This window comes from Cygnus atratus, chromosome 3 (assembly GCF_013377495.2).
Source record: "Cygnus atratus isolate AKBS03 ecotype Queensland, Australia chromosome 3, CAtr_DNAZoo_HiC_assembly, whole genome shotgun sequence".
Classification (NCBI taxonomy): domain Eukaryota; kingdom Metazoa; phylum Chordata; class Aves; order Anseriformes; family Anatidae; genus Cygnus; species Cygnus atratus.
In genome coordinates this window covers 62,340,682-62,362,666 of record NC_066364.1, presented here as the reverse complement: position 1 = coordinate 62,362,666, position 21,985 = coordinate 62,340,682, and the positions used below count along the sequence as shown (strand labels likewise).

General features: G+C 44.7%; 1 protein-coding gene across 2 annotated transcripts in view; it reads left to right on the top strand.

The window, feature by feature from the left end:
- NHSL1 (NHS like 1) overlaps window positions 1-21,985 on the top strand; it is a 166,358-nt gene that overhangs the window by 57,333 nt on the left and 87,040 nt on the right. The window contains exon 1 of one of the 2 annotated variants that reach the window (XM_035538989.1): window positions 9,498-10,203. The exons of the other annotated variant lie outside the window; for it this stretch is intronic. Coding sequence (XP_035394882.1) covers window positions 9,999-10,203 — 205 coding nt within the window. The 5' untranslated portion in view covers window positions 9,498-9,998. Of the gene's footprint in view, window positions 1-9,497; window positions 10,204-21,985 lie in introns of those variants that run through there. 2 annotated transcript variants of the gene reach the window in all.

Genomic DNA, 21,985 nt, shown 5'->3' with positions numbered 1-21,985 from the left:
TGAACTAGCACAGTTTTACCCAGAATTGTTTGGAAGACACCAGTGTGAAAAGTAGAGATGACTCACAATGCCTTGGAGGAAGAAGAGCTAGCAATTAACCACAGAGCCATGGTATTATCTCTGTGCCAAAGCTGGCTGAGAAAGCTGGTGTGTTTTCCGCTTTGGTATTTCATGAAACAAAGTACTGCAGAGAAGTATTGGCTCTTTAAGGAATCTTGATAATCTTGTCAACCTGATGGGTTTAGAACAGGTAGTATGGGAGGCATGTGAATCAAAAGAAGGTGGTGGTTCCCATCTAGAACCCATTGTTATTTTTATTTGATGAATAAATGCATATGAAACATGCTCCTCATTTGTCAGTGGACTCCTCCAGATGAGTAAAATTGGTTGCATAACAAGAATGTGGTATGTGATAGAGCGCGTGATTAGGTAAGTATTTCTGCATACATTTCTTTTGTATGTAATCTCATGTGTCTGTACTCGTATTTCTGTAGGAATATCTGTATGGGCATCTGTTTCTACTACTGGTAGCTTGCCAGATGACTGTAAATAAGGAATCCTTACTGCAAGTTAAATGATAAGTATCTTTTACTTCTCAGTGTCCTTTGTTTTCCGTGTGAGTTTAGTTCAGTCGGGTTCATGTTGATGAAGGTGGCGCGACTTTACAGTCACAACTAGGTGAAAAATACACCAATTAAATCCTCATTTTGATTTCTTTACAATAAAAATCCATCCTTTACGAAACACGTTAAATCTTTTCCTCTGTGATGTGCTTTATTTAAATTAGCTCAATGTTTCCTTGTAAGTTTAATGGTCTTTACTTTTGCTCACACAGAGTACAGTAAGGAGTTGACTTCCACGTTGGGTCCTCCTCCTCTTCCTCACCCCCTGAAAGACATACCAACACATTGCTGTTGTGGTGCACTGCTCTGGGGCCTGGGCTGGTTCTCATGCATGCTCATGGGTATCTCCTGCTGCAGCACCTCTTCCTGCGTAAGCATGCATTCCTTGTTCCCAACGAGCAAAAGGTGAAATACCTCATGAAGTACTGGATTTGGCACGTGGGCTGCCAGCTGTACTAATTGCTTTACCTCATTTACTAGAACAGAAAAAAATGCAGAGGTAGGAACAGTCTTTTGTCATTGGCCGTATGAGAAGTCATGCCGAAGGAGGTGTTTGTGGGTGAATGATGCATCAGGTCTGATATTCAGTTTCCAAGGCACCTAAAGAGGAAGGTTTTGAAGAACTTGTGTGATGAGGAGCCTGCAGTGGCTTTCAGGTTAGCGGGGTATTGCAAGCAGATTGTACTGTGGGCAGGAAAAAGCCCTCAGTGAACCCTAAGCCTGTAATTTAGTCCACTGGTTAATATTGAAATGTCAGGGAGACTTCATTTGAAAATGAGTATCAAGGTGTGTATCTATGCCTTGATGAAACTGCCTGAAATATTGAGCAGTGGTTGGAATTAGCTTCTGGAAGTCAGGAAGTCTGCTTTCTGGACGGTTTCTTTCCTCCCCGGGAGAAGCCGATTTGGAGTGTTAGTATTGTGGGAGACATCTACTGTGCTCTCAACAGATTAGCATCTGATGAACAAACATTTTGTACACCTGTAATTTCAATAATATGTGATTGCTCTTTCACTTTCTACCCCTCCCACTCCATATTTCACTAAGTGCTGTGCCAGAAGATGTGCTTTCTTCAGATATGTAAATCAGATGCTATGGTACAAACTACATTGCAAATCATGATTTGGTTGTCTCTGTGCCGAGCAGCAGGCAACAGTTTCAAAATTGACACTCACAGCTTTTTAACCCTGACTAAACAGCTGTTCTCTCGAGGCTGATTATTTCACATGCCAGTGGTTGAGCGGCAGCTTAACATTGTTCCTGCTGCTAGCATGAATGTCCTGATTTATCCTGTGTTCTCTTCTACTCAGGATAATTTGGGGTTTTCGTTTTCCCTTCTGTCCTCACCTTGTTTTGGCAGCTGGTGAATAGGAAGCCTTCCTGCCTGTGTGTTTTCCATACTGCCCACTTGGAGTCACCTCTGTGAGAGTGAGTGGCTTTGCCAAACGTTATTTTATGTTCTTGGGTCTTGTTCCCCCTGGAAACTGCTATTGGTAGGGAAAAATATTAAAGTGTTTCAGGTTTGCAAAGGAGAATCCAAGTTGGTTTCAGGCCTAGATACAGCAGAAGGGGAAATAGCAGGGGGGAATTTCTCTCATTTGTCACAGTTGGTGCTCCTGCTGAATACATGGACGTGTACATACGCAGTGAGCACACACACAATACATACTCCACATAGAGCATGTACACATACATAGGCCATATATTATTTTAGAAATTTTCTTTTCTCGTGCATTTTTATCGGACTTTTAACAGGGCTGTTTTAATTGGAATTAAATGGAACGATGTAGGGCAGTAACTGAGACAAACTCCGTGTTTTCCTCCTCGCTCTCTGCATGTCAGCAACATTCCTTGCACTCATCCTCCGCCTAGAATTGAGTTTCTTTTAACCTAGAGCCTGTTGTGGGGAAGAGAGGGGATTGCAGCATTCCTCTGGGTGTGGCAGGGCTGGGTTGCATTTACAAATTCTCTCCAGAGTTGCAACACTTCCTCAGTGCTTACCAGACTAAGCAGGCATGCAAACGTACAGCTGCACTGAAAAAGCACAACAGCCATCCTGTACCTGGGCGCACACATGCAAAAGTGACCCTTCTGTCTGCCTTCTGAAGTCTGATATTATTAATGCATGGTTTACAGAAATAATATGTTCCTAGCTTGCTTCCTATAAAAGAAATAAGTACAATGCCAGTAAGATCAAGTAATTTCACTGTTTTGGCTGTGACTTAATTTTGAAATATGTTTTAAAAAGAGACAGGACATGAGACAAAAAGATGTGTGCAATCAGCACGCATATTATAGGAAGGAATTGTTTCCTTTGTTTTGCATGGCAAACATGAGACCTGGTTATAATGCGTATATAAACTGCTTTTTCAGTGTTGGAGTGCTCAAGTCTGCCCATGCATCTCACTGGGTTCTGAAGTTCCTTTTTTGCATTACGTATTATTGCAAATAACTAATAAGATTTATTAAAGTGCGTATTTTGTAAGCCCAAAGAGTGTTTAAAGTTACAAACAGGAAAAAAAAAAAAAAAGAAAACCCACCCTTTGCATTTATGGGTCTAGTAAATAAGCTGAAGAATGACAATTTCTGAGATCACCGATGATTTTTCTCTGCCTCTTCCTTAACCACTCTCTCCTTTTTGTGTGTGTGTGTGTGGTTCTGTTATCTATAAAAAACATTCAGATTAGCGTGTTAATTAGTTTATGTTAACCAGCAGAGGGCTTTTCTACCTCAAAGCAAACAGGCATATCTTCACTCCAGTTTCCCTGCTATCCCCTTAATAGAGAAGTGGGAAATAAAGACATTTATTTAGTTGTCTAGGGTACTTTCCTGCTAGCAGAAAGGTCCTCAATTGTATGTGAATAAATGTTTCTTACACAGTTTGTTTTTAACTGGCTTCCAGTTGTTTTTAATGAGGCTGTCAGCATTTCCACAAGAAGCTTGGATGACCTAGTAAAAGTTTCTTGTGCTTCACCAAAATCTCTTATTTCTAAATTCCTCGTGTAACTGGTGTGCTGCAAGGCTTCATGTGCATATTCAGGTCTTAAAAGGGTTTTGAGCCCCTTTTTAGTATGAAAACAGCATATGCTGAGTAAACTAGCGTACACAGCAGTGTTCAGGACGGCTAAGTAAATACAAGAGGAGAGGAATATGGGTGAAGCAGGAAAGGGTTTTACAGAAGGTAAGAGGAGCCTGCCAAGAAGCAGAGGGTGGTTTTGTTCAGAGCATCCTTTGTGTCAGTGGGGTCAGCAGCCTTGGGAATGGGTCAGTCGGTGTGGTCCTGCAGCACCCACGCGCCCCAGTGCTGGCTGGCCGCTGTAGCACCTCTGGGCTTTCTTCTCTGGCCCATGCAGGTGGCTTTTTGTGCTGAACTGTTGCTGATAACCTCTTGTGACTAAATGAGTGGCAGGGAAAAAATAAAAGCTCTTTGTCAGGGAGAACACTTACTCCCTCCTCAAAAATTCCGTATTTAAGATAACTAATCTTCATGGACCATCAACACTTGAGATTTATTGGCTAACAGTTGTGAGCGGAGGGTTTACCTGGCCAAGCCTTGGCTTCAGAGCAGAAGTGGTCGAGAGATTTTTTGCTGTTTTGCTTTTTAAACAGATTTTGCATTACGAAACCAGCGCCAGGCAGCTCAGAACTACCAGGCTGAAATCGAGGCAGCGGCTGCAGGCAGAGCAGGAGCTTTTGGTAGAGCAGTCTTAATCAATGAGGAGTCACACCTGAGTCAAAAAAAAAACACACTAAAATAGTTCACTACATTTTAAGCCGAGAGATCATAACATCTTTGTGTGAGTAAATTGCTAAAAGCTAGGTCACCAATGTCTCACCTTCCCCGTGTGGCTCCTACCGCCTCTCGCTAATCCAGGCTAATAACGCTGCGCCAGCGCCTCATGCTTTGTTCCTTGGCGCCCTGTTTGTTCGCAGGGCTTCCCAGGGCGCTTCTTCAGGAGGATTAAAAGCGCATTTTCTATTTTGCAGGAGGAAGAGCCTTCTTTGTGCCGGGCTCCGTCCTCCTCCTCCCTGCTGCTGCGGGAGGGCGCAGGGCGGCGGCAGAGCCGTGCCTTGCTGCACGCTGCCGCCTGGCGGCTCCCCGGCCTCGGGGCCGGGGGGATGCGGTGGTTTCCAGCCCTGCCCCGCGTAGTGCTGCGGGGTTTTGGGGTGTGTGGGTGTGCGTTTGGGGCGTGGGTGTGGGTTTTGGGGGGTTTTGGGGGGTTTTGAGGGGTTTGGCTGTGCCCCCAGCTCGTCAGCATCCTGTTAGTGGTTGACACAGATTGCGCGGTGAGGTGAAACCTCGGTGCTCTGGGAGGAAAGGTGTTATGTTATTTTACTAATAGCTGCAACCTGCTTTATTTGGAAGATTGTTCCTGGCTGCTATGAGGTAAACCTGCCTGAAACATAAAGCTGCCTGAGCCCTTTCCCTCCGTGCTGCTGGGAATGCCAGCATCCTTCCCCTGAGGGAGTCCAGTGTGGGCCAGGGAGGGTCTCCTGCAGTCAGCGGTTGCCTGACTCCCTCTAAATTCACAGGGGGTTTCCTCTGAAATTTTGGTTGCACATCCATCGTGGAACTACGGTGATGGACAAAACCCAAAGATCATGACTGTGTTTGTGTCCGGTGGGCGATTTGGTTGGCCGAGCAGGACCTGGTGTAGGAGAGCCTCGCTCAGGTTGATTTCTAGAAACCGCCCCCTGCTTTTAGGGAATTTCCTTACTGAGGCAGGTACACCTCTTGTCAGAGGGAAAAGAATTGCCTGCCGTGACTCAGTGACCCCTTCCAGGGGTCCAGAAGTGGGAGGGAGGTAGGGAGGCTGGTGGCAGGTCCCTTGTGAGGAGCTGCCCGAGGCCTGCTGCGGTGTCTGTGGCCGTCCGCAGGCTGCTGAAGGCTGAGCTGAGGCTGGGATCCTCGGGGCAGCCCGGCCGCCTTCTCTTTTAGGTGCTCGTTTGTGGTGTGTTGTGTATTTTTAAGCTTAAAATAATTTTTAAAAAGGATAAAACTGGCACCAAAATAATTGAAATTTTAATGTGTAATTTGGGCCTCCAAAGGCTCTGTAATGGCTGTGACAGAAACAATTAACAGGCAGTGCTTTCTGTGCAGGGCAGGGCCTGCTGAAGTAGGTTATGAGGCTGGTCGCCAGGAGACTTACTTTCTTTTCTTAGCTTTGGTGCTTATCCTTTCTTCAATCTGGGGCAAGTGATCTCATTTTTGTTCTTTTTTTTTTCCTTCATTATTTTTTTCTTCTCTCCGGTCCATTCAGCTTGGAAGGGAAAGAGTTTCTGGCTATCTGCTTCATACAAAAAGGGACACCATTTTACCAGACGTTTCGGGCCCTGTAGTAATGCCAAAATGTGCTCCGTCTCAGCCTTGCCGTAAATAATCATTTAGGAATATGGATTACTGTGTGGTTTTCCTATCTGAGCGTGTTACAGGGTCCCTGTAAGAACAGACGTGCTTTAGATGAAGACCTCAGATGAAGGCCAGGTCCACAAGCTTCCTGTAGCTACTGAATTTCCCCGTGTCCCTGCCTTGGAGATGATCAGGGGTGCTGGGGAGGTGACCACGCGTGGATGATCTGGTGGTGCTGGGGGCTCTTTCGGGGACAGAGAGTGCCTCAGGGCACCCTACGCCCTGCACCCGCCCCAGCGAGAGCTGCGGGATGAGCAGTTGAGTCTACAGGTGGGATGCTTTCAATGGGCTTTTGACTGTGCTTAATCCAAATGGCTTCATGACCGGCTGGTGATGAGTTGTTATCACCTGGAGGAAAATACCTGGGAAGCCTCAGTGGGAGGTGTCCTCTCGGTTGCTGGAGCAGTCGCTACCCTAGGAAGCTGTGCTGGTGAATCACTGCAGTTGCTGTCTGGTTGAGTCATCAAAAATGATAGACTAGGAAATGTACGAATTAAATTAACACATGAATTGTGCCAAAAACCACAGCCCAGCCGAAAACAGAGCATGTCTGTGGGTTTGTTTTTTTTTTTTTTCTTTCTGTTTTGATGTTTTTTTACACTGAACTGAAACCTTTTCCTTGCAACATTTTTTGTTTGCTGGCCTTAGGGAAACACAGTGGCTGTGAGCTACATATATGTGTTTGCTTAACTTGTAGAGAATTCTTTGAAGAACAAGTTTGTGATAGATGGTGAAAGTCCTGATGGTGTGTGAGGCTATGCATATTTACTCTTGCTTGTAATAAAAAAAAATACAAAACAACAACAACAAACTGGGAGGAGGACCAATTTAGATTTCTACATCAAGCTCTAGTTTTCCTCTTCTGTGATTACTTCATGGTCTTTACAGAGATTACTGAGATGGGTTTGTATTAAGTGAAGCAAACATAATGCCTTAATCTTTATATGCGTAACCTGGAAAATATGGAGCCTATTTACACCTATGACAACTTCATAAGGGAGAAAATAGGAGGGTAATGATCTAAACTTATTAGATGTGTACCTTGTTTCTGTTAAGGGGCTTTGCAAAGTGTTTTACAAAATTAAATTGAATCCCCTAAAGTGTATAAGATGCTAAAATTTTCTACTTATTGGCCTTGCATTTGGCTACCGATTAAAGCACGGATTAACCTGTAATTCCATTTGTGTTAACGCCTCTATGTGTATTGTTTTGCAAATAGTAAATCACAAATTTACTTTGATTCAACTGGGCAACAATGTACACCGGTACTTAGCTTCTCATCACCTACGAATAAAAAGCATTTTGTGGTAATGACAGTATCGCAAATGATCTTTTCCTGCAACAAAATATAGTAATACCAAACTCTGAACCAAGTGTTGCACCACTTTGTATTTACAGTAACAGTGGAAATGTTATGGTCAATCACCTAAAGCAACGTTTTCTCCCTTGCATCATCGGGTTGTGACTCAGCACCATGATAAAAAGCCAGAGCTCCAGACAGGTCAGGAAAATTCTCAAAATTAAATGGCTGCCAAGACTCTGGGCAGGTCTGTGGGATTTACTCTGGCATTTTGGGTTAGTCTGACATGGTTTTACTTCTTGTTGCTTTCTCTAATCTGCATCTAAGAAGCACAGTGGAGAGGAGATGCCTGTGATCCTGCAGTTCCTGCCAGGGTTTTTATATGTCTGGGTCTGTATAATTTAGGCAGTAATAGCTGTGGTAGTTTACAGTTCTCTGTCTGTTACCGGCAATTCCAAATGATGGCTTTTTCTCAAAAGAAACAATAAGTTGACTTAAAACATGATCTTTGATTTTTACACGAAATCCTGCCTATTTGAACACGGACTGTGATGAAGTGTATATTCCAGTGGTTGAAAGTCTGGGGGGTTGTCACCCCACGTTCGCAAAATCTTCTCTTTAAGCACAAGGTCTAAAGAATAAAAACAAAACAATCCCCTCCCCCAAACCCTGCCCAAGTCTCTTGTCACTCTCTCAGCGGGAAAAACAGAACAAAACAAAACAAAAATGCCATAAAAGAGATGTCTTTTTAGGAAGAAAACCTCCAAAATAGAGGTACTCAGTGATGACAGGGTGAGAAGAGCAGTTGTTAGCAGTGTGTGCTCCCATTTCCCCACCCGCACAGTCCCACTGCACCGCCACTTTGGGGAGTGCTGGAAGGCCACAGTATGTACATATACATTACCTCGCCAGGCGAGCTCAATTTAAATGCAGCCTATTAAATTATTTACAGAAGACAGTTGGCCAACCCATTGTATTGTGCTGTAGGAGCCAAAGGTCACTTTGGTGTGCGCGGTTGATTCATAGGGAAATCTGATACAGTACTTAGCTCTTTGCCTCCCAGTCAGTGGGTTAAACCTTACGCTCATTATGAGTCAGAGAGCTGTAACTTTCAGAAAAAGCCGAAGTCTGTGTTTCTGAGGGTCTTTGAAGAGGCCGTGCAGCAGAATCCAGAGGGCCACGAGAGCATCTACCAGGGAATCAGGGCGTGTTCGGCCGTAACAAAAACCTGGCTGACAGCGTGATAGCTGAAACTCTCTACCCATGTTTTCTTAAGGTTCCAGTTCTTGTGCTAACATCTTCATCAGCCATTCGGAAATTAAGGCATTAATGTTTACTCTTCAGATAGGTAGCACGTGGTTTTTTTTTTCCTGGTTCCTGGATACCAGCTTCTCCTGGAAGATTCACTGAACTGGTTTTATTGGGTGCCTGATACATTCAGGTCTATCCTTTTGCCACAAGATACAAACTTGTGGGTTTCTTGGTGAAAAATCCTGTCAAAGCACGTGGTATTGGGGTGCCTGTGTGCTGTGTTTTGCCAGCTTCTGTCTGCTTTAAAATACTGCCTGTCCCCTGCCAGGCTTGCTCCCTCCTGGAAGCAGCGGTGGTGTTGGGCAGGGCGAGGCATCGCGGCAGCTGCTGGTGGGGTCTGACTTTAAAGCCAGATGCTGGTTTAGAGAGAAGGTGGGAGAACAGAGCACAGCTGGGAAACCTGTTTTGTGAGCAGCAGTCACACCAGTGGGAGTCTGGGCTCTGACAGCGTCTCCTCATGCACGGTTTTTGTTTGTGGCTATGCACTTGTCTTTTGTTTCTTTTTCCTAGTGTTACCGCTAGGAACAGGGGCACAAATGTTTTCAACATACTCCGTTCAGGAGCTTGTGGAGCTTGCAAGCCCAGAGTGTTATTTTTCCTCTCTCCGAGTCCACAGAGGCGCACAAGTGCTTTTCTATTTCTGCGTGCCGGGTTCAGAAGTTTGCACTGCTGGCTGAGGAAAGGAGGAGTTTTGCTCCTGCGGTCGTGCTTTTAGGAGAGCGAGCCGATCGTATTTCACTCTAATCCTAAGCGATAGCCACGCAGCCTCGTCTGCTGTTAGGAGAGCCTTCCCGGAGCTCCCCGGCCGGGCTTGTCCTCCAGGGAGAGCGGGGCAGCCGGAATTAGGAGTCGGAAGCGTGGTGGGTCTGTGAGCCCTCCCGAGCCGAGCCGTGCTCCGGTGGGATCCCCGCCTGCCTGCCCGTGGGCTGTTTCCGACGCACCGGGGCCGGGGGCTGGATCGTGCCTGGTCCTCTGAGCGATGCCAGGGAGAAGAGCGGAGCTGCAGTTTGCGCTGTTGAGTGGAGAATGGGGAAAACACGTGCCTCGGTGCTATATTCTGCTCCACCGTTACACGCTTGCCTGAGCCGCTGCAAGGTGCCACTTTCTGCTGCTTTTCTCCCCTTTGTTTTCTTTGGCAGCTCACGAAGCGCCCTATCAAAGCAGCTTCAGGGGAGCTGCGCTGGCACGGCGACCTACCTCCAGACTGGTGCTGGTCTCAACGCGGCGAGGAGAAACCTGGACGGAAGTCGCTTTGAAATTGTTTAGCCTCCCACGAAAACCACGGGGAGAGGGGACGGGAACAGTTTCAGAAAGACCGGGTTGGAGCTGAGGCCAGTAGCGGGCTTGAAAGAAAATGAAAAAGGAGTGTGTTTCCAGATCTTTCAAACTCAAACAAAACACAGGCTCCCTCTCGCGTGCCGTAAGCTGGATAAATTTCTCCTCCTTGTCAAGGCAGACAAAGAGATTGTTTCGCAGCGATGGTGAGCTCTCCTCCATGTGCGTGCAGCAGGTAGACGAGGATGACGAGAACTGGACCTACAGAAGCCAGCACAGAAAAGGTGACTCGCTTTCTCTTTCACCCTCATGGGCGCTGCTGCCTGCCAGCCGGTACCGGGTCAGTGCCCGTGTCCAGGTCCCACCGGGAGCCCGGAGCTGCTCGCTCGGGAGCTGCAGGAGGGGTGGGAGGAGGAGGAGGAGGAAGGCAGCATGAGAGCCGAGACATAGCACTGCCTTGCCAAGTTTTTCTCAGGTTAAAACTGTGGAAGCTTATGGTAATCAGCTGGAAAGATCTTTAATTTCCCGTATGGGAGACATAAAGGTACTGACTGTGGGGTGTGGGGGTAAGTTGGGCTTATGCTTCCTGGAGCCAGTAGTGGCTAGCGGCAGATCTTCTGGGCAGGTGCTGCAGGAAGCTCTCCTCTCTCTCTGTGGTACCAAGAGCTGTTTAAGACTCCTCTTGTAATACACTGGATGGCTTTTTGGATGATTGCCTTGTGGTCCTGCTGGAAAATTTGAAGTGTATTTTGTTTCATGAGAGCTGATTGAGAAGAGGGCTCGCATGCAAAGTAAAAGTGATGATGGGCTGGTAATGGGAATTGCTTCACAGAGAGGAGGAGAGACGTCTAGGATGCGAGATAGGCAGCTCCGAAGGAACTCTCGCAAGGCACAACGTGGAGTATATCTTACAGGGAACTTTAAACAGCCGCTATTATGTTTGTTTGGATTTTTTGGAGTAGAGTTTGTCAAGCATGCCTCATATTTACCATAAATCATAATAAATTTCAGAACTTTGCTTCTCTGAGATGGTGAGTTATTGTTACCAGGGCATTTACTGGCTGGCAGACAGTAGCGTGCGTGTGTGGGTGTTTAAAAATACTTCATAAAAAGCAACTTGTTCATAATTTCTCTAGTGCTGCCAGAGCACTAGTTTGTTAATGGGAAGTGTGAGGCGGGCCCGATTCTGCTGTAAGGTCACTTTTGTGAGAGCAGGCAGGCTCTCCAAGGACATTTGAACTTCAAAGTGGTTTTTATTTCTTTTCACTTCTGGGAGCAGTTAAGAGCTTTGTGACCAGAATTTCAGTTCTGAGTCAGAATAAATTGTGGCTTTAGTAAACGGTTTGGAAGCAGGAACACTAACACAGGATGTATACACTTGTGCTTTGCTTTCAATACGCTAGGAGACGATTTTAATCTGTGCTTTGAAGATCGCTTTTTAACCCTTTTCACTGCTGGAAAAAACTCCTGCAGTGCGAGCTTTTATTTGCAACTGGTTGCTGATTTTTTACTTTTAATTGTTGGCATGTTAGTATCGTACAGCACCGTCAGCTCTGCGCCCAGTGTGTTTGGGAGCTGTCAAGCAGCGTATCAGTCCTGCTGCCTAACTCCCATAAAGTTTCTCATTCCTTAACTAGCGCTCACACCACAAGGCAGAGATGGGAGAGGAAGCTTTACTGATGGATTAATGGTGTATTAATTTTTCTGAGAGTGTTATTGTATGTGTGATTTGCATAAAGAAGCCATTGTGCAGGCTGTAGGGGGAGGGCAGAATTCCTTCCGTAATTGGGCAGCGAGCTACGAAAGCCTCCATGCCTTCTCCTGGTGGGATGACAGTGTGTCATTTTTGAAAGGAAGGCGGAGGGAGGTATAAATCAGGTGGGGTTCGTTTCCCCTGCACAGGGATATAGCATGCAGTGTGACTTGGCTTGTAAAATCTGTCCAGATCGTAAATCCAACTGTGTGTTTCTGTCTGACTGGGGTTCTCTGCATGGAAGGAGCTGATAAACTGGCAGGGGATGCCAGGGCTGAAGGGAGCTTGGGTTATATTCTGGCAGGAAAAACTTCTTAAAACTACAAGCGTTTCGTCCAGTGCGCTGCAAGTCAGGCTTGTGCGATGTCAGAACAGTTTGAGTACCAGTACCTGGCTGAGTCGTCATCTTGGTTTTGTGTTCAAGGGCAAAAAATGTGTGATAAATGAATACTTGTGTTCTCAAATTAGCTTGCTCCATTGGACCGTTGCTTTACTGCTTGCCAGCCTTTGTAAAAATGAGGGCTCAAAAAAGCATTGTCTTTAGTGCTTGAGTTAACCTACACGGCTTAAAATTAAGGCAGACTAGAAAGAAGCAAAATGCATAGCAGGCTGGGAGGATGACTAGTGCTGTATAGAAAATCCGATTGTTTATGTTAAGTTAGCTGAAAAACTATTAAAAATTCATTTATCAGAATAATTTTACTTCCAGTTCTCCCTTGGGTAAATTGACGAAGCCTGACAAATCACAGGTTCACCTTCTACCTTTTCCTTTAGCTAACTGTACATGTAAAGGAAGGAGCGTTAATAGGAATTGGAATTAAATGAATTGTTTTTCTTTCTGAGCTCTTTCTCTTCCTGTCTTTTTAAACCTCTTATTCTTCTGCCGCTTCATTGCTCTTCCCGTCTCATGTTGCATTCCCACGAGGCTGCTAGGTGACAAGCACAAGGCAGCATGTGTTGCTTGGTATTTCACCAGCAAAATGGCTAATCTGCATTGGCTGCAAACTGGGACTTGCAAACAGTAGCAAGCAGCGAGACTGGTTGGATTTGTCAGTTTAAAACGAGTTTAAAACGAGTGAGAGAAACAAAAAGTAAATGCTAACTACCAACACAGGGCACATCCTGACCTCCTACTCGGCTGAACTCTGTTTGCGTGGAAGAAAAGTCAGGTTCTGATGCTTCACTCTTCGTTTTTGAAACCCACACAATAGCGCAGTGGAACCGGTAGCAGCAATTAGACTTCCCATCTGATAAAGCAGTTACTGAAAGAGACGGTGGAAGTTGATAGTAAAATAAAGGTTTGTTGTTTGAAACGTTTATCGCTGATCCCTCTTTCTCTCCAGTGGACTTCTGAAATGAGAGCAAACTGTTACTCCTGTGTTTCTCTTCTTTAGCCTGATTTTTTAGGTCCAACCTCTTACCTTTTGGAGTAGCAGAATATTTATTTATGCTGGGGTGTGCACGCGTGGGTGGGGTGAAATGTCATACCTCACATTTCGTAGTTTTTAGTTGAAACAACAAATGACATTGAGAAATGTAAGTTGTTTATAACAGTCAAGTGTGATTTATCCTACTGAGGACAATGCATTCAGCGTGGCCGGGGGCACTTTGGACTCAGCCAGCTGGTTACAGACCCACACGCTGCTCTGACGGCGTGGCTGCACGCGAGATGTCGGTGAGGTGAGGTACGGAGGTGCCTGTGGCTGTGACCCTCCTCTGGTGGGAGTCTCTGGGGTGGCGGACACCGACCCTCTCGGTGCTGTAGCTGCTCGCTGCCACTTCTGTGAGCACTCGGTAACTTCTCTGTGTGAGGGATACAGGCCTGCTTTCCCTCACAGAAAATACCTGTGCCATGGCTCCTCCTGCTAGTACTTCGGAGAGGCAGGTGTGGGAAGAGGCCCAGCGGTAAAGGTGGGGAACAGCGGTGTGCTGTTCCTGCCCCAAGTACCTCAGACTAACTCACGGTATATTTTTTTCCTGTAAAAAACACGTTATTGAAAAACACTGATGGAATTGTTCTTTGAAACTGGAGAGAAGGTACTTGAGTACACGAAGAAGTGTTTCTGATGCAAGGAAGTATACAAAAGTCATTCATGTGGAGTTTTTTTTCCCCAGACCCATTTGCTGTATGACATAGCAAGTTAACTTCAAACAGAGATAACACCTGAGTCACGCATTTACCTCGGCTTGGCAGAAAATGAGTCAAGTCGCGTTTCAGCATCAGAACACCTTCCCCAGTTTGGCAGAGTTTGGATGTCCTTCCCTCCTCCCTTCGGCTGGGGGCTGGAGCAGGACAGCTGCAAACGGCACTGCCCTCACCCCGGTCCCACGGGGATGTGTTTCCCTGGAGCCCAAAATACCCTCGGACCTTGTTTCTCGTGTGATTTCCTTCGGATTTTTATCTCTGGTCAAGTGTTGATGAAGTCCGGTAGCTGTTAGGGCTGCCACAGGCAGCAGTGGTGGAAAGGAGACTTTCACCCATGTGTGCCTTCTCCAGCCCTCTCCCCCCAGCTCCCGTCTCTCCTTATTTCTCTGTTTTTTCACCCACTGCTTCACTTGGTCGCTTTTCAGCCTTTCTGCACCACGAGAAAGTCAAAAACTTGGCTGCTTTTTACAGCAGGCTGTTCTACCTGAAAAACCTCTTTGCACTCATTAGTCAGAGAAATCTCATTTCTCCTATAACTGGGCTTTCTAAAGAAAATCCAAACAGAGTTCAAAAGGTGGCAGCCACTGGCAGTTTGCTGTCTGCTGGCCAAGTCTGAACATGAAAGTGTGTTTGGAGTGCCCTTTTTTTTTTTTTTCCCTTCCAAAACCAGTCTAAACTTCAAACTTTCTTTTAATGCTAAAATTTCTTTAAATTAATGAGTAACTCCTTGTGTGTTCAGCCCTTGGTGCCACTGTAGCGTGTCTGATAGAGGTAATTCTGACGTCCTGATGACAGCTCTTACCTTAGAAATACCTAAACTGTAAGTTAGCTTCCTAACCATCCCCTGCATAGTATTGCCTGGGAATGCCATAGTTATCAGGGAATTAAATTTCCATAAATTATTGAAATTTCCAGAAATTCCTTTCTTCTGTCACAGCAGCAGTTTTGGTGCTGCCTTGTTATGTCAGTAAGAATTATGTTCTTTAGCTGTGTCTATGTCATCTGTGCTTGGCCTAAACATTTGGTAGTATCAAATAAGTTTGATAATATTGCATACATTTTCCTTAGCATTCCAGAGGCACAATCAGGACTCTAGGCTCTGAATTTTTATAACACCGACAAGTTTATATTTTCAGTGCTTCCTGTAGTTTCGGGATTTACAGCTCTGACATCGTCTAACTTCAGCAGAGAGCTTGCTTTTCAGAGCATCAGGATGGAGCATCAGGATGGTCTTTTTCTAAAGTCCACATGAATTTTAAAACTTTGTTTTTAAATCATGAGCACAGCTCTTACGTATTCCAGTTTGGCTGAGGTGATTTCATGGAAAATCACATTTTCCTTAGTGATGAGATGTAAGAGTGACAAGAACTGGTAAGTCTCCGTAAGCAAGACTATTGAATCCATACCTCTCTACTACAAAATTATTTAACAGGGCTTTTTTCTGTATGCTTTTTGCAGAAGACCTTGTGTTCAAGGGGGAGAGAATGTGTCAGTTAATGCGTAGATAAAGGCCTGTAAACCTAAGGGAGCTGCTGGCATTTGTAGAGGCAGGAATATGTGGTGGTTTGTAGCGGGGGGGCGTCTGTCTGTGAAAATGATTCTTCAAGCTTTGGGCAAGTTCATAAATAATCATTTATGGAAGCCTCCAAAAGCATTTGTGTCAGAGACTGGACTAGCTCCAAAATACATACTGCATGTTTTATATACATTTTTGTGGAAGGATTGGGTTTTTTTTGGGGGGGGGGAAGAAACAGATGTTTTATAGACACACAATTTTGCACGTGTGAGGAAGTGTATAGAAATCTAAAGGTTTAAGTGGAAAAAATTAGTGATTTGATACGAAGGCCCCTTTTTGTCTTGTCATACCTGTTCCTTTCCCATGTAAGCTCTGCTTGCAAAGGTAAAATTGGATATATTTATATGTGTTTGCAGCAGTTCTAAGAATTTGACAATATGGTCGGGTTTGCATCTTAGTACTACGGTGTGGTTGACACCGTTGGATGCTGTGCACTTACGGAAGCAGTTCCCAGCTGGGAGCAGAGACACGGCTGCAGTTACTGAGGCTCGTGCTGTTTGTCCCCGTGCGTCTGTATGGTTGAGCAGCAGAGGGTTGTTTAAAGCTTTAGTGCTGTACAGCGGCAATCAGGACTCTTCATGCTGGTGGAACAGCTGGAGCTATTTGAAAATTCTGCACTTAACTGCAGCTCCAAGTAGCAACTTCTGGATGTTTGCACTTAATTGCAAATTTAATCCAAACTTTTCCTTCTTTCCCGCATCTTCTGGTAAACGTGGCCATACGTGGGAGTCTGAAAGTGGGTTGGCTGAACAAAAATTTGTAAGCTACAGAAACAGATTAAGTTCAAGTAAGAAAAGTTGATCTGTGTCACAGAATCATTTGTTCAGATGTACTTCTCTACTTTTGTTTTATGAAAAACCATAGATCCGACTGTCATTGCTATTTGTTTCATAAAATCCTTCCCAAATTCCAATCCCTTGCTAGTTTTATTCCACAAATATCTTTTATCCAAAAAATAATTATAATTGCTCTTTGTCATCCGATCAAAACCTTTCAGATGAAAATGGAAATGAGAAAAAATAATTGTTCGTGACCTTAGACACGTACAGACACCTTTCCCTCTTCGGGCTGGGATGCCGGGTACCTGTTCCTCTCCAGGCCGCGGTGAGTGGCGAGCTGCAGCCTCTGTTGAAGAGGTTTCAGAGCAGACTTCTGCAAATAGCTGTGGCTGGTTTTGCTGTCTGTGTGCTGTCTCCTCCAAGAGCCGTAACCTCTTACTAACGTAAGTTTACGTTGCTAAAGGGTCTTAATCTCCTAGGAGACTGTGGATTTTTTTTGTTATGATGAAAGAGCTGGCAAGAACATGCTTGCTCTGAGTTATTGTGGGGAATCAGCATTTCGGAGCTGTTGTCTCAGTGCGCTTTTGGTAGGTGAAGGGCAGGTAACGGCTGAAGCTCTGCTGGCTGCGGCTCCCAGGTAATATCCCAGCTCCTGGGCAGCTCTGCGCTGCCAGTGTCACTCATTTAGGTGTTTGCTTACTGACACCTGTTATTGTGGAGCCATATCTTCACCTTTGAAGTGACACTGCCTGCTTTTATCTCCTGAATTTCACTTGCAGAGTAGCTCCAGTAAGAGTTTTCTTGGTTGGTCCCTGGAGAAGACCACAATCTTGGGAAATGCAAATCGAGCAAATTAAGTGACACCTGACTTAACCGTGCATTTCCAAAGTTAAAAGGACATCACAACCCAATTTATCTTGCAGTTCAGCTTTACGTGACGTTTGGATTAGCACAGTAGGCAGAGTAGTGCACCTCTCAGAAGAGCGTATCATTTGCTAGCTTCTTTGGAGGGGTAAAGAAATGAACAGGGTGCCATGATTTTCCTTCTAAGTGTATGGGTTTTGAGCTTTAGGAGTGGTTTCAAGTTGTATTTCATGATTCATATGCAGCTTTTGTTTTGTTCCCAGGACACCTCTAGTTCTCTCTTAAATCCAGCTAATCCTTAGGCTGAAAAATTTGGGCAAATGCTTCCCTCTCGGGAGAGGGGCAAAACTGATGTCTCCTGACCTCCACATTTTTCTCTGAGCTCTCGGTATTGTATAAAGCAGGCCGGATGTTTCCAGGTGTTGTATGCCGTGTTTGAGATGAGACAATGCACTGTATGCGCTTTCCTACTCCCTGCTAATAAAGTAATAGCATATATGAAAATTGCTGTTTCCATGCAGTTGTTAGCCAACTGCTCGTGAATTGTCCCCTGAAACGGAGGGAGTCTGACTTTGGAGTGGTCATAGCTCACCGTTCTGGCAGGACATTGCAAATATTATAGCTCCCTTTTTTTTTTTTTTCCCAATTTGTATTACAAATGAAAAAAAAAAAGTGAATTTGAAAGTTAAGAATGTTTTTAATGACTGAAGCTAATGAAATTTGCAAGAGTGTATTTAGTTTCTCTTACAGTATTTGGAACTTCTAAAAAAGGGATTTGACAGCTTGTAATTTAAACTGTGAAATATGTTTACCTGTCTTTTATCTGCAGAATCTCAATAAAAATAAAGCTAATTAAGCTCTAGATTTTCCATCCAGTCATCCATTCATCTGCTTTTTTTTTTTGCTGACATTTAATTTTTTTTTTTTTAATTTAAGTTTAATTTATTTACTAGCCTTTTTTCCACTTATAGCTTGAAAACTCTTGTCTATTTCTGGTGAATTGAAATGGAAACTCCACTATAACTTCATGTGTAGCTTGCTGCTCCAAAGCCAGAGCTGAAGTCAGCTGTTAAAATGTAAGGCTTAGGTGCTTGTGATGTCTACGCGAGGTGTATTTCCAGTGTGAGCGTGCATGTTGGACACCTAAGAGGGTGGCATGCTTTCCATCCCAAAGGAAGGTAATTAATATGTACACCCTCTGCTCCTTCTGGAGCTTCCCTTACATATGATAGTGTGGCAGCTTCGACTTGGCACTGCACCTTCCTGAAGCAGATGGTTTCCCTGGACGTTGAGTCTCCAGGAACTTGCAGCGCACCAAGGGGAGCTGTGAGCTGCGAATTAAATGCGTTTCAACTGGTGTGTCGTTTTCGGGTGCATCACTCAAAATGAAAAGATGTGAGAGCCGAATAGAAGGCTTCTGACAAAGTTAAGAAAGTGTGTGTTCGCTGCTGTGTCTGCGTATCGGAAGGGAGAGGGGGAGGCAGAGACGTAGCTGAATCCCTGAACTCTGAATACTCCGAATTGCTCTCTCGTAGGCAGCTCCCCAGTTGACTGTATTAATTAAAGAGGGAGCTATAGAAAAAACAGGCTCGTGGCTTCAGTCAGTCATGCCTAATTTCAGTGCTTGAAACAGGTACGGAAGAAGCCAATGAATAATAAAGGCTGTTGCCTTGTAGAAAGTGAAGTCTGTTTGTACTTGCTTGTAATTTCCATTGATTCTTTTAAATCTGCTTTTCTCCGTTGTCATCAACAGTGCTGAACAGCTGAGGAGTAAGGGTGCCTGAGTACAGCGTAGTGTACACTACGCAGAAACTTCCATCCAGGGCTGTTAACTCAATTGCGTTAACCTTGGGTAATGCATGTGATGCCCTATATAATCAATACAGTACTCGTTTCAGAATAAAAGTGAGGTAACTGTGGTGTGCGGTGGCAGAACCAGGTATGAAATTCCACGTTCGACTTCTGGCCAACTCGACCCGCTTTTGCCAAGGCAGAGGCTCCCTGTGCTCGGCAGGAACCAGTGCACATGTGGCAAGGGCTGCAGCTGGCTGACACGGCGAGCTGAGCCCGACACCGAGCGGACTGCAGCTCCTCCACCACCGCCGGTAGGCTGTCATGCAGCTGGGACTGAGAGGAAGGCAGCAAACCTATTAAATTAATCAGGTCAAACGAGAAGTAGCTCATTTCGTTCTCCCTGCCCTGCGCTGACACTTCACACACACGCGTGCTGGCGCCTCCATGAAGAAGCAGGAGCTTTTCTACCCTGGGGGTAGCCATAGCAAATGCCTGGGAGATAGCTCAGGTTTGTAGCTTGGAAAGAGCTGGAACGGGAAGATTCAGGAGTATTTCCCATTGCAGTGCTGTAATAACCTAAAAACTGCTGCTGCCTCGCTCTCTGCATGGCCCCTGGTGAAAGCTCTGGCCCAGTTTGCAGCCCAAGGACAGCGAGTGTCAAGCGCAAATACTTCTACGTTTGTATTCAAGGACTTGGGCGTCCCAAAAGAGAACGGCTTAAAGTACTGCAGGTTTAATAAAGCTTAATTGAGTTCGGTGGACTATTTGTGGTTCGTTAGGTGAGTGTTTTTGACTATGTGAATGAAAATTGCTCCCAGCCAGTACTGATGGTTTGCTTGCGCAGTCGCAGTCGTACTCCCCAGACCAGAAGAGAAACTGGTATTTCTGTTTGTTTCTTTGTGTTTGTCCTCTGTGTGACAGCCCTGGGGAGCTTAGGATGATTGTTCTGTATTTGATTACTTCGTGTCATAATTGTGCCTATTTAGGGAGGCAGCCTGTTCTGCTCTGCTCCTCCTTGTAGGACACTGCACAAGGGTACAGTTGTCTTTGTTGCTCTGACCTGTTAAAGTGCAATTTGCCTTCTAGCCTACAAAGAGCATGATAGCGCAGTAATTGCAGGTGCCCTTCTCGCCACCCTTAGTTTTGATATTCCCCGTTACCTCAGCGCATTCTTCAGCAGCCCTGGTGAAATGCCCTGTCGGTCTGAAGGAGCAACCCACGTGGAATCATGGTACCCCGTGGGGTATTGCTGGAGCCATGCACACATGAGTGGGCAAACGAAGGTGCCTGTGGGTTTTTCTTTTTGTTTCATTTTAAAAGTAAACATCATTGACAAAGCTCTGTTGCATCAATTAATCAAAGATAATTTAACACCCAACTCTGAAAAAAAAAAAGATTTTTTTTTTCAATTTAGGAGTAGATCCTTTAACAGCGCATTGAAGTTATGGGATTGCCTGTTGTTTTTCCAGGCTTTTTCTTCAGAATTTCTCCTCTTGCCTCTCTTGAAATTTAGGACTGTCAGTTTCGGTGCAATTAGTTTTCTCCTTGTCATACAGGGAGCCTGTATACATTTTGTCCTCTTTGTTCAACTTCTGTGGCAAATAAATTCCTGAATGAATTTAGAGAAGTTGGTTGCGGATTCCTTTCTTGACCTGCAGCAACTCTTAAAAAGATTTTGTCCTTTCCGTGCCCTTGGTCTGAAGAGTAAGGCAAACAAAAGATAAGGCGAACTAATTCATGACTTCATTTTGTTTGTTTTCTTCCTCACTTAAGGCAGAAGATAACCCTTTCTGAAAATCATTCATTTTGTTGGTTTTAATGCTAAACACTTTGCAGCTGCAGGGATTCCTGGGTTTATTACAGAAGAACTTTTTGTTTGTAATAGGCAGAAGCCATAACACAATTTCATAAATGCTGTCTGTAATATCTAGTTGAAAACTCTGCCAGTTTAGCTATAGCTATTGTAGGTATAGAAATAAAGCTGTCTTTTAAAAAGCTGCTTTTGATGAAGCAAACAGGTAGATAAATAAAGAATTTTAATTCGGCTCCTGAATTTAGATATGACAGAAGTGGAACTAGATGCCTCCTTCAAGTAAGGTGATAGCACTTTTGGCTTAATTCTCTAAGAAAACGATCTGAAGTGGTTTCAGAGGTTTTATTGGAAAAAGGTTGTTTTAGAAATAAGGTTAATTATGGGCAACATTTACAGATTTTTATAGTGGCCCTGTTTTTCCCTGTTGCTTTTAAGTGCTTAAAACTCAAATTTCTTTACCTTTGAATATTTGGAAAATCAGTTTCTCGTGCCAGCCTTGAGAGGTATGACAAGGCCCTGTAGCTGTAAGACTACAGCTTGTAAGTACGTGCATAGCTTTATGCTTGCTGTTTCACTGGTAATTTGGGAAGGTCCATTCACCGTAAGTCACCTCCATGCATTATTTTTAGCGGGACTGGACACCACCTTTTACGTCTTGCTGTGGTAAATGTTTATCAGTTTGAGTTATTTGAATGGATCGATGGGGTTATTCTAATTATTCCCTGTGGATTCTGCTTGAAAGGACATCCTTTCAGCCTCATCATCTGAATGAGCCGTTTGTCTTGCCAGGTCTGCTGTGACCTTCTCCAAACCAATTTCATCTTCTATAATAATTTTTAAAATATTTCTTTCCTCCCTCACTGTGTGAGGAAACTCCACCCTAATCAGTGAAAAATTCCTCAAGTGGAACTGGTAATAAAATAATATCAAGTGCAAGAGAGAATAGCAAAATATTTTCTCTTGCTTTGCAGTTAGGAGAATGTTTGGTGCTAGTTACCAAAATAATAGTTAATTTTCATCCAGTGCTCGGTGTCCGAGTCGATGCTGTCCCTTTAAGCATATGCCGGTGCTGACCTCCTTCACCTCACCCCTCTTATCACCCATGCGGCCACCACGCCTGGTAGGCTCAGGGTCTGGCTTTTCTTAGTGCTGGGGCTGGCTGGAGACAAGCGGTGTGGGACTGTGACTGTCCTCTAGTCGAAAATTGTATTTTTACTCCAGCTGTTTTCTTTGGATAATTTTTCAGGGCTTTTTGTTTGTGTGCTTTATGCACAGTTTGAAAGGGAAATGTGTCAGAATGATTCAGGCTTTAGAAAATCTCTTTCAATAGTTGGCGCCCGT